An 11,067-nucleotide genomic window follows, 5' to 3' on the forward strand; every position below is an offset into this window, starting at 1 on the left:
TGGGTGGAAAACGAAGTAGAGAGGCTAGAAAAGGGGGGTAAGAAGGCAAAACAAGACTACCATACAGCAAACAAGGCCAGTACAAGACCTCAAAGAAACGTGAAGCGTATCCGCATATTTGCAGACTCAGATTCAGAGAGCAGCAGCACATCATCATCATCATCATCAGGCAGTTCAGATGAGGACCTAAGTGATCTTGCAGATGACAGAGAAGAAGTTGTAAAGAAGAAAAGAATGGTCAGGTCCAGAAGTGAACGCTCGCCAATCTTGAACATCGTCGAAAGCGAGCACGACTACATTTCGTCACCCGAAAAGGAAGAAAAGTCTCAAGAAGAAGTAGAATATAGTTCAGAAGTTGAAGACGAGGAAAAAGCATGTCTCAAACATGATCACGACTATACAGAATTAATAAGTGAGGAAGGCCCCAGCAATGTTGATAACATAGTGAGTGAAAATGAACCTATGCAAAGTGGTCGGGGCAAAACTATCAGTAAAAACGACACCAGTAATCAAAAGAAAGGAAAATCGTCACTGAAATCAACACTCCAAGAGAACAACACATTGTCAAGTGCCGCTGACAAGAAAAACAAAAAGACTGCGAAGAAACGTGTAAGATTTGAAGACATTCCAGAAGACAAGAAACCGATTGAAAGGAAGGGGAAGAGAGCAAAAAGTCGGATGGATGCTGGGAGCTCTGAGGAGGGTCAGCAGTGGGGTCAAAGGTTACCTGTGGAGGTCATTGTGAACATGCTGCAGTTTGCTGTGGCAGACCAGGGGGCAGTGCCGTTACTTTGTAGGTAAGTACATGTAAGGCCACGCTGATTTGATTCTATGGATGACATCTGCGTGCACACTGATTTTTGCCTGTTCTCGAAAAAAAATATCACCTCCTCTGAGGCTGACTGACCTGGGTGCCATCCTCTGTAGTCCATGGTAGCTCCTAGTATCAACAATATGGAGCCAGCGGTAACTACGGAGCATGACAGCCAGGCTGCTGAAGCTCTACAGAACTCAAGAACTCAGTACAGTGCCGACTCATACTGAGTCATAAATGCCGCGAAAGGCCAGCATATGTCGACTTGTCATAAAAGTCGCTATGTCCTACCACAAATTCACAATACATTGTACATATACCAGCTTTAGTGTGGTTTAGCAGCATTATTTTTGACTGGAATTTTTGGGGGGTCTTAAGTTTGGGGGTCAGACCCAGTCTTAAAAAGAGGATGACAGTCATCCATATAAAGTCAGTGTGGCAGAAGTAGTAGTGGCCCTGGTCACTATGTATCAGTATTATGTATAATTTTTGCAATGATAATACAATAATAATAATAGTGTTTTATAGTAATATCTCCTACTACATGTACTAGTATAATACGGTAGCCAACGTGTACCATTTCTGTATGTATGTATCAGTATCAGTATGTATAATATTTACAGTGTATTTTGAAATAATATTTCTTACTACAGGGTAGCCAAAGTTTGCCATTTCTGGTATGAGGCGACCAAACACCCCTCTTTATGGCGGCACGTGGACTTGTCCACGGGACACGTCCTGCCCAACGCGCGGTCAGACAAGACGCTGCAGTGGCTGGCAGAGAACAGGTTCTCACAACTCCGCAGCCTCAACCTCAGTCACTGGGTCTTCCTCACCAGGCAGGGCATTCAGGTAAGGCTTACTTACTTTACTTAGGCCACACAAATTTGATTTATTGGTTCTCGGATTTGGCTCTTCATTTTTTTTCTGATTTGCAAAAAAAAGATTCTGGTTTTGAATCAACTCAAAAATGCTTATATCTTGTCCCCAACCATTGAGGAAAGTCCTTTTTTTCCTAGTTGTTACAGTTTTTCCATCTCTCAATGCAGTGAATTGATTAAAAGTTGAAAATTCATTAATCCAGCCTTTTGTGTTGACTTCATGGCTCCTATTGTTGCATTCAGGGCTATAATAGGATGCCTAGACCTGTTTTCATTTTTATTTTTTTTCGCCCTTTCACTTCATATTTTTTCTGAAAAAATCCGAGAACAAACAAATTAAATTGGTGTGGCCTTACTGCCCTTTATGCCAGTCCCGGCATGTAGGGTAGTAACAAAGGTTCTCCAGTTCCCTCTGTCCTGGGCTGTTTTCTGGATGGTATCTCACTTGTTGCTGAAGCTCTTCAGTTCTTTTGCAACTGTTCTACGCCAAGTGATCTTAGGCCATCCTTGCTTTCTCTTCCCTTTAGGTGTCCAAAGTAGTGCTGTTCTTGTTTTTTCGTCTTTTCTCAGCACATGTCTTATCTATTTCTATCTCTTTGAACATGAAAATGCATGCATCATCATGGGCATGCCCGCAGACGACGTATAAAATTACATGCCGATTAAACAAAGGGAACCGTGTGTTTTACCTGCGAACACAAAAAACCAACTGCCCACAATACTCTGTCCAGAGGTCATTACCTCCTTCACAGAGTAAAAATCTATCTAATGATGATGCCCCTACTATTCTTGGTTCTGACAGTAAGTTCGAATTCCACTCTGCTATACTGTGAGTAGTTCTAGGAAAGAATGAGTTTTTGAACACCTCAGTCCTTGCTTGGTAACTCAACTTTTTGCCCTCCTGTGTGTTGTTGTAGCACCTTGCCTCCAGGTGTCCCACTCTGCAGCACATTAAGTTATTCAGATGTGGTAATCTGACAGCTGAAGGAGTCACAATGCTCGCTGACAGGTGCCCAAACCTTGTCAACTTTGACCTTTCTGGTGTTAAAGTAAGTACACTGTACAATGTACAATGTACATGATAGGAACAGACCAGAAAGGATCGTGTGGCATGGGAGAGGGGCTTGTTTTTTTCTGCTATCAGGTAGTTTTGGATAAGGACCAAACATATACAATGTACATCACATGTATATAGATACAGCCAACCAATTAATCAATCATCTGCAGGCATCAGTCGCTGATGCATGGCAGCTACAGACAACCACAAGATAATTCTCCAGCATTTTTGTACATGTACCAAGAGCTTGTGTTGTGGGGTCGTCACATGCCGTAACAGCGGAGTGTTGGCTCAGAACCAAGAGGTCCTGATGTCACCAATCTTCTGTATCTGTATCTGTATAGCCGGTATAACCGCCTTTCAGCGTAACACACCAGCTTCTGTATCTGTATAGCCGGTATAACCGCCCTTCGGCGTAACACACCAGCTTCTGTATCTGTATAGCCGGTATAACTGCCCTTCAGCGTAACACACCAGCTTCTGTATCTGTATAGCCGGTATAACTGCCTTTCAGCGTAACACACCATCTTCTGTATCTGTATAGCCGGTATAACTGCCCTTCAGCGTAACACACCAGCTTTGTGCCCCTTTCCTCACCTAACTCAGGTGAAAATGAGTACTGAAGTAACTGGCCCACCCAATAATAATGATTATGATAAATATCATCAAGAGCTACAAATAGTTCAGTGTAAGTCTTACTGCAAATCTAGAAAAAAATCAGAACCAGAACCCCAAATTTCACATATCGGTACCAGTTGAGGTGGCAAATTCTCAATGATTTTTGAAAAGTAAGGTGTCTATGGAATATATTTTGATACAATACCTGTTGCAGTGTCGTAGCTTTGACCTTGCTATCTGACCTTGTACTTTACCCCATATGGACCACATACTTTTCTACTTCTAATACTAAGGGGAGTGGTAGTTACATGTAATTCTGATTGACATTTGAACTTGTTGTCCATAGGCTGTAGCTGAAAGATGTCCCCAGTTGGAGTCAGTAGACTTGACCAAGTGTATTAAGATTGGCTCAGAAGGGGTGACAGCCCTGGCAGACAGATGTCACAAGCTCTGTAAAATTCAACTTTCCTCTGCAAAAGTAAGTATGGGACACTGTATGGGCTCTAGCAAGGCCACATCAATTTAATTTCTTGGTTAACGGCTTCGCCTGCTTCATTTTTTTCTGATTTCCAAAAAAAAATAAAAATCAGAATCAACTGCAAAATGCTCATATTTTGCCCTGAACAGTTAAAAACAGTCCTTTTCTTCCTAGTTGTTACAGCAACTGCTATTCCATCTTTCAATGCAATGGTATCATTAAAAGTTAAAAATTCATTGTTTAATTTAAATTTTGAACCAGCCTGGTGTGTTGACTTCATGGCTCCTATCGTACCATTTTGGGCCATAATATATATAGGATACCTAGGCCTGTTTTTATTTTTTTTTTGCCTGCCCGCTGTATTACTTTTCTAGAAAAACCCATTAACCAGGAAATTAGATTGGTGTGGCCCAAGCAAGAAATAATTTTCCGTCAGCCCAGGTTCATGATTGAACCTGGGGTGAGAGTGCTCACAATCTACAATAGGGGGGTCCGGGGACAAATTTTGCATTTACAAGCCATAAAAACACAATTTCCCACATTTTCAGAGACAAATCATGTGAGAGCGGTTGTGTGGACAGTTTGCCGGGGCGCTACGCTTCTTGGAGCATGCGGACTTGAGTGAGTGAGTGAGTGAGTGAGTGAGTGAGTGAGTGAGTGAGTGAGTGAGTGAGTGAGTGAGTGAGTGAGTGAGTGGTTGTTGGTGGTCCTTTGGATAATATTTCATCCCAAGATTTTTTGACAAATTTGTCCGTCGTTTTTTTTAATTTTTCCATTACACGGCACAAAAAAAATCTGCAATTGACGGAAAAATGTGTGCTGGCTAAAGTCCAGATGGGACATGCATGTACACTGTATATAAAACATGTGCTTTTATGGCATTCATACATATTACTAGATGCACATATACTCTCGGCTCTCTATTAAACGTACCGGTACGTTTATTTTTTTTCGCCTCAAAATCCACCCGGTACATTCTTATAAATTTTAGACGGTACGTTTATTTCTTTTTTCAAAATCGGAAAAGTTCCGGGAAAATTCATTCCATTGTCGGCACAAATTCCTGTGAATTGTCGATGAATTGTCGATCTCGCCATGACGCCACAAAGAAAACGTTGTCATTAGTAGAAAATCTGACACCCCGCTGGCGTTTCACAACAAAATTTTCAGATAAACAACTCCGACTATCTTTGTTTACATCGTGAAAGCTCCGATACAAAAACTCCCGCCGGCCGCCGCGAAGAAACCGCATGGTTGCGGTTTGACGCTAGTTTTCGGCAGCTCGGCGGAAAAATAAACCATCCCCAGAAGAAATGTTACGCATGAAAATGACAGCTACAAATTGTTTTCCTCGTTGCATGAGTTTTTGAGGCCGTAAAATGTTTAAAATGATTGAAATTTGCTCGAAAAAACGGCTCGAAAAGCCACGGCGAGAAAGACAAAATGGCCGACCTGCTTTTTACAATAACAGTGGTCAAAGGTCAAGATAGCATCCAAATGTATAAGACATGTACTAAGTACATATTACAGTGCTAAAACGATACTTTAAACGCATGAAAAATATTTTTTCGGCTACAACTGAAATAAAAATTCACTTATATTTTAATAAGAATAATTTTCAAACATTACTGAGAAATTTTCCGAATTTATTGGTTTCTTGTGTAATATTGTTGTTTCTATGTATGTGCGGTTGGATGCTGTGATGGTAAAGATCATTTACATTGGGAGAATCAGATGAGATATTAGAGATTATCACGCTTAGTACCCGAGTGTCTCTCAAAAATTGTTTTTGAGTGGAGTTTATAGACATGATCACTTTTTTATTTGTTCAGCTGTGTCAATATGTGATTTGTTTGGGAAATAGGATTTGGTTTAGTTTTTAATATATTAATGTCAGTAAGTACATCTTTGGAATAACTTGCTCCAAGTTCCAGGTAGTAAATACATGTACATTTTGTATCATGTATTTTTCACTTGTTGAACTTGTGGAAGCACCGTTGGCCCCCGGTTAGGGGTCATCCGGGGAACCTATGCCCAATTTTTTCAAAATTAAGGGTGCTAATAGAACTTTTTTTTTTAAATCTTGAACCTTTCTCCTGCCTTATACATCTGCAATTGTACAGAACATGTAGAACTGAAGTTGCAGGAAATGACCTCCATTTGTGTTTGGAAAAGACAAAATGCAATAGCTTCCCCCCATGGAGGGGGGGTTTCCAGACCACCCTCCTCCACCCTGTTCTGAATTTCTGGGGAGATCCCTGATATTTATAAAGTTTTGAAGATTTGTTTGGGGAATCATATTCAAGGGGGTATGTTTATTCAGGACCTGTCAATAATTGCAAGTGACAAGGTCATACAGACGCACATATATATATATACACCATGAGAACACATTTTTGGAGCATAGACGTTGCTTACATGTCAATTTTTAAATTTTCCGGGGGGTACTTTTATTCCAGGGGGTACTTTTATTAGATTTTGAAGATTTGTCCGGGGGGTACTTCTATTCCAGGGGGTACTTTTATTCGAGAGGTGAGAGTACCTCACCTTCAGGCATTTGTTTTCAATTTGAAATAAGAGCACATGTTCATGTGTATTTGTCATAGCTCAAACCCCGACATGTGCATGCTTTCTGGTCTGGTCCTGTAGTGAATATTTGTGAATTACAGAATGTTGATTTAAATTTCATTTTCAGTTTGCTTATTAACATTAACATTAATTTAATTCCTCATTAGCATCTGTTGTTATTTTACTGATTTCTGTTTTGAGACTTCATAATCTTATACATTTGCCTTCAAATACATGTATCTTGTAAATTTTAACCTTCTCTCTCCTTCTCAACCCCTTAACCAACAGAGAATTCATAGCCAAATGGCTACTTTAGTGTGCAAAAGGTTAACATTAACATCTACATTATCATGAAAGCTCATCTGTGTTGGTACTTACATATTTAAAGGTAAAACATTTGTTCCAACAAAAAGAAAACATAGTGTCTCTCATAGAGCTTTCGACCAGTCATTCTGGTCTTCTTCAATAGACTGACCCAGTGAAGACTTGTTACATGGCTTTTCTGAATTGTGACGTCAACACTGGGTCAAAGGTTTCCAGTAAACAATGTCAGCCCCCGTCCTGTTGAGTGAAGGTGTTGGAACAAAAGTTTTACCTTTTAAACACATAACATCTCCATTTTTGATACATGTATGTGTGCAATTGAGAAACATTTTGTAGTGGCTCAAACCTTTACTGTCACATGTTTCTGTTGTAGTCTCATATGGTGAGCCCGACCTGTGTGAAGTATGTTCTAGAGAAGACTGGCCCTAGACTGAAGGAACTCAACCTGTCCAGTAACAAACTCATGGGAGCTCCTGGTATCTTCAAGTGCATTGCTGTAAGTACATGTTAATGTACATGTAGTTTGCAGTTTGAATGAAAGCTCATCTGTGTTGGTAGAATCCATAGTTGTAGAGTTTGAGCTTAATTCCAATTAGTGCTGCATACCTAAACCCACATTTAGGTTCAGGTCCGGATTCAAGTCCAGAGGTTTAGATTCAGTTCCGGACTTGTAAGTCCAGACCTAAACCCATGGCATATACAAAATTGCATGTTGGCAACCTTGCAATGTTGTCTGGGTGAAACTTTGGCCACATAACATGGAGGCAGACACTTGACCGTGAACCGGTATGCAGCACTAATTCCAATACAACAAACAAAAAACTCACCATAAAGTTTTGGTCAATCTCGTCAACCTTTGTCAGATGTGTGATCCACTCGCTGACTCTAAGGAAGTCGGAAGCATGATGAGTTTTTAATTATTGTACATTGTGGTTTTGATTCAGTAGGATCACCACACAGAAAACAAATAAAATACATCACTGCATCAAAGTAAAGGCAAAACATTAAATCATATTTATCTGCCATCTATGTTCCAGCATGGCAACAGACATCTTTGTCCGTTTTGGCATGTTGACCACTGTCAGAGTTTCTAACTACAATTAACTTTTGCTATGCCTTAACTTAGTAACAAAGAAGGCACAAATGGTTCTGATACTGTTCCCGAAGACGTGCTTTATTCCAAAGTACACAAGGTGACAAACAAGAACATAAAATTTCTTGTTTTTTTCTTACCCAAACCAGGCAAAAAATTATGCACGCATTGTTTTTTTCATACCCAAATCAGGCAAAAAATAATGCATGCATTGATGTGATCCATAAAAATTACTTGCTATGGCAAACAAAATCAGGAAAAAATTTTCCTAAAAATGACTTGCTGTGGCCTTACGGTGTATTGTTGTTTACAGAGCTGCCCCCAGCTGGAGGTGTTAGACCTGAGTAACTGCCATTTCTCCTCCACCCCCCTGCTGCCCATCGAGGTTCTGCAGACAGGCTGTCCCCGGCTCAGGGTCCTCAGGCTGGCTGGAACTGACATCGCTGCTGGTAACGCTACCCTCGCTGTCCAGGTAAGGTCGTACTGTAACTGTATATTGTTAGTGTTGTAATGTAACACTGTCTTTAGGCCACACCAATTTAATTTCTTCGTTAACAGATTTTTCTAGAAAAATAATGGAGCAGGCGGGCGAAAAAAAAATAAAAACAGGCCTAGGCATCCTATTATGGTCCAAAATGGTATGATAGGAGCCATGAAGTCAACACACCAGGCTGGTTCAAAATTTAAACATTGAATTTTGAACTTTTAATGATATCATTACATTGAAAGATGGAATAACTGTAACAACTAGGAAGAAAAGGACTGTTTTCAACTGTTCAGGGCAAAATATGAGCATTTTGCAGTTGATTCTGAATTTTTTTATTTTTTTTGCAAATCAGAAAAAAATGAAGCGGGCAAATCCGTTAACTAAGAAATTAAATTGGTGGGACCTTAGATATTATTGTTTTCTTGCCATTGTTAGGCCACACCAAGTAAATTTTATGGATGACGTCCGCGCGCGCATTGATTTTGGCCTGTTCCTAGAAAAAAAAACAAGAAATTCCGCTGCCTGTAACTATGACCAAAGAGTCACGACAGCGCCGCAAATCGTTAGATTGACGTGAACCCCGTAACGCGAAAACAGGGCAGGACGACAACTGCAGTTCCACCTGATTTATTGCTGTTTTGATGATGAATAAAATACTTCTTGCTTGTTACACTGTTGTCACCTCATTCAATTTGTGTCCTAACATTTGTCGTCTCTTAGTATATTTCTGATCTAGGCCTCTTGTTTTTTAGGGCCCTTCTTGTTTTTTTTTCGCCCTCTCGCATTAGATTTAGGGTCTCCCAAGGACGTCATCCATAAAATTTACTTGGTGTGGCCTTACTTGAATTCTTGCTGGTTCTAGTCCCTCCCTCGAGCAGGGCCGACCACCTGTTAGAACATGTGTGAGCACACGTGCCAGCGTTGTGTTTGAACAGGTGATCTACAATGTATACCTGTTTGAGGGAAGGGGCTCTAGAACCGGCCCGTTAGAAGTTAAATAAAGTCAGTTGGTTTTGAGTTTTCGTTGTGATCAGATGTGAGTTTCTTACAGTACCAATTTGATTTGTTGGCTCTCTGATTTTTTCAGAAAAATAGGAAGCAACAGGCCTAGGAAAAAGTAGTAAAAACTAGGTATCCTAATATATTGCAACACGTTCAAATTATTGTAATGAACATTTGGGAGCCCGTGTGATAACCAAATAGAGCCCCAGGCCGTACCACAAGTTATCACATTGGCCTGAACACCTGTATTGAACGTTCTGTTGACCCCAGTCTGACAAAAACATATATACAATACTGTAATTTTTTTTTTTCGAATACTTCTATATTCACAGTTTTTGCAGTCACTTCTGTACCGCAAATTTATCATTACTGCAAACAAATAATTCGCATTCTTTCTTTTGCTGCACCTACCACCACCATGAACATAAACAATGTATATAGTTCCACAAACATGTCCATTTTTCTCAGACCGCAAAATTTTGCTACCACGAATATAAAGTGACTTACAATATGCAGCTTAACAGTTTGTATTTTGTGCCTCTTCAGGATCGTTCCCCAGGTTTCCCTGAGCTGCGTGAAGTCAGCCTGGCCAGTAACACCCTCCTCACATCAACCTCTGTCAACAACGACTTCATCTGTACTGTAGGTAAGACATGTTTTCTAAACAGGCCAGTAACACCCTCCTCACATCAACCTCTGTCAACAACGACTTCATCTGTAGGTAAGACATGTTTTCTATACAGGCCAGTAACACCCTCGTCACATCAACCTCAGTCAACAACGACTTTATCTGTAGGTAAGACATGTTTTCTATACAGGCCAGTAACACCCTCCTCACATCAACCTCTGTCAACAACGACTTCATCTGTAGGTAAGACATGTTTTTAAGCCTGGCCAGTAACACCCTCCTCACATCAACCTTTGTCAACAACGACTTTATCTGTAGGTAAGACATGTTTTCTATACAGGCCAGTAACACCCTCCTCACATCAACCTCTGTCAACAACGACTTCATCTGTAGGTAAGACATGTTTTTAAGCCTGGCCAGTAACACCCTCCTCACATCAACCTTTGTCAACAACGACTTCATCTGTAGGTAAGACATGTTTTCTAAACAGGCCAGTAACACCCTCCTCACATCAACCTCTGTCAACAACGACTTCATCTGTAGGTAAGACATGTTTTCTATACCTGGCCAGTAACACCCTCCTCACATCAACCTCTGTCAACAACGATCCAAACAGGACATGTTTTTAAGCCTGAGTAAAGTGAGGAAAGTCGTGTAAAGTACCTTTCCCAAGGGTATGACGTGAATTGGTGACATGACAGGATTCGAACCCGGGACCTCTTGGTCCTGAGCCTAACACTCTTCCATTATGCCACACGACCCCGCCTTCCAATACTGTGCTGTAGACACATTGGATTAACAACCAACCCACTATTCCCCTATGGCCTGAAAAAGACAGTGTGGGAGTACATGTACATTCAACATACGTTTATCTTTTAACCAACACACAACACCCTTGTTACGTTATCTGATCGACTTGTGTTGACCTTTTAACCTCTTGCACTTTTAACCTCTTGGTCACGTGACTGCTGTCAACAGTTGCAGAAGAAAGATTGTGGCTGTCATCTGAAAGATTCTATGTTTTTGCCTATTAAGTCGTGCATATCAGCCTAAATCCTTCTTTATGAAACATGCACCTTTCAATGTTCCCCAGGTTGTTGAAGACCTCGTACAAGCT

At 40.6% G+C, this 11,067-nt stretch overlaps 1 protein-coding gene across 4 annotated transcripts in view; it reads left to right on the plus strand.

The window, feature by feature from the left end:
* The first annotated feature begins 67 nt into the window (after positions 1-67).
* Positions 68-11,067, plus strand: part of LOC109463448 (F-box/LRR-repeat protein 6-like) — a 14,155-nt gene continuing 3,155 nt past the window's right edge. For 2 of the 4 annotated variants that reach the window (XM_019760269.1, XM_019760271.1), the window contains exons 1-7: positions 68-797; positions 1,468-1,666; positions 3,717-3,848; positions 7,114-7,236; positions 8,147-8,305; positions 9,869-9,910; positions 9,991-10,043. In XM_019760269.1, coding sequence (XP_019615828.1) covers positions 235-797; positions 1,468-1,666; positions 3,717-3,848; positions 7,114-7,236; positions 8,147-8,305; positions 9,869-9,910; positions 9,991-10,043 — 1,271 coding nt within the window. In that variant the 5' untranslated portion in view covers positions 68-234. Of the gene's footprint in view, positions 798-1,467; positions 1,667-2,612; positions 2,745-3,716; positions 3,849-7,113; positions 7,237-8,146; positions 8,306-9,868; positions 9,911-9,990; positions 10,044-11,067 lie in introns of all 4 variants that reach the window. The other 2 variants (XM_019760270.1, XM_019760272.1) reach the window with 2 other exon arrangements.

Source organism: Branchiostoma belcheri, unplaced genomic scaffold, assembly GCF_001625305.1.
Source record: "Branchiostoma belcheri isolate BF01 breed outbred unplaced genomic scaffold, Haploidv18h27 scaffold126, whole genome shotgun sequence".
Taxonomy (NCBI): domain Eukaryota; kingdom Metazoa; phylum Chordata; class Leptocardii; order Amphioxiformes; family Branchiostomatidae; genus Branchiostoma; species Branchiostoma belcheri.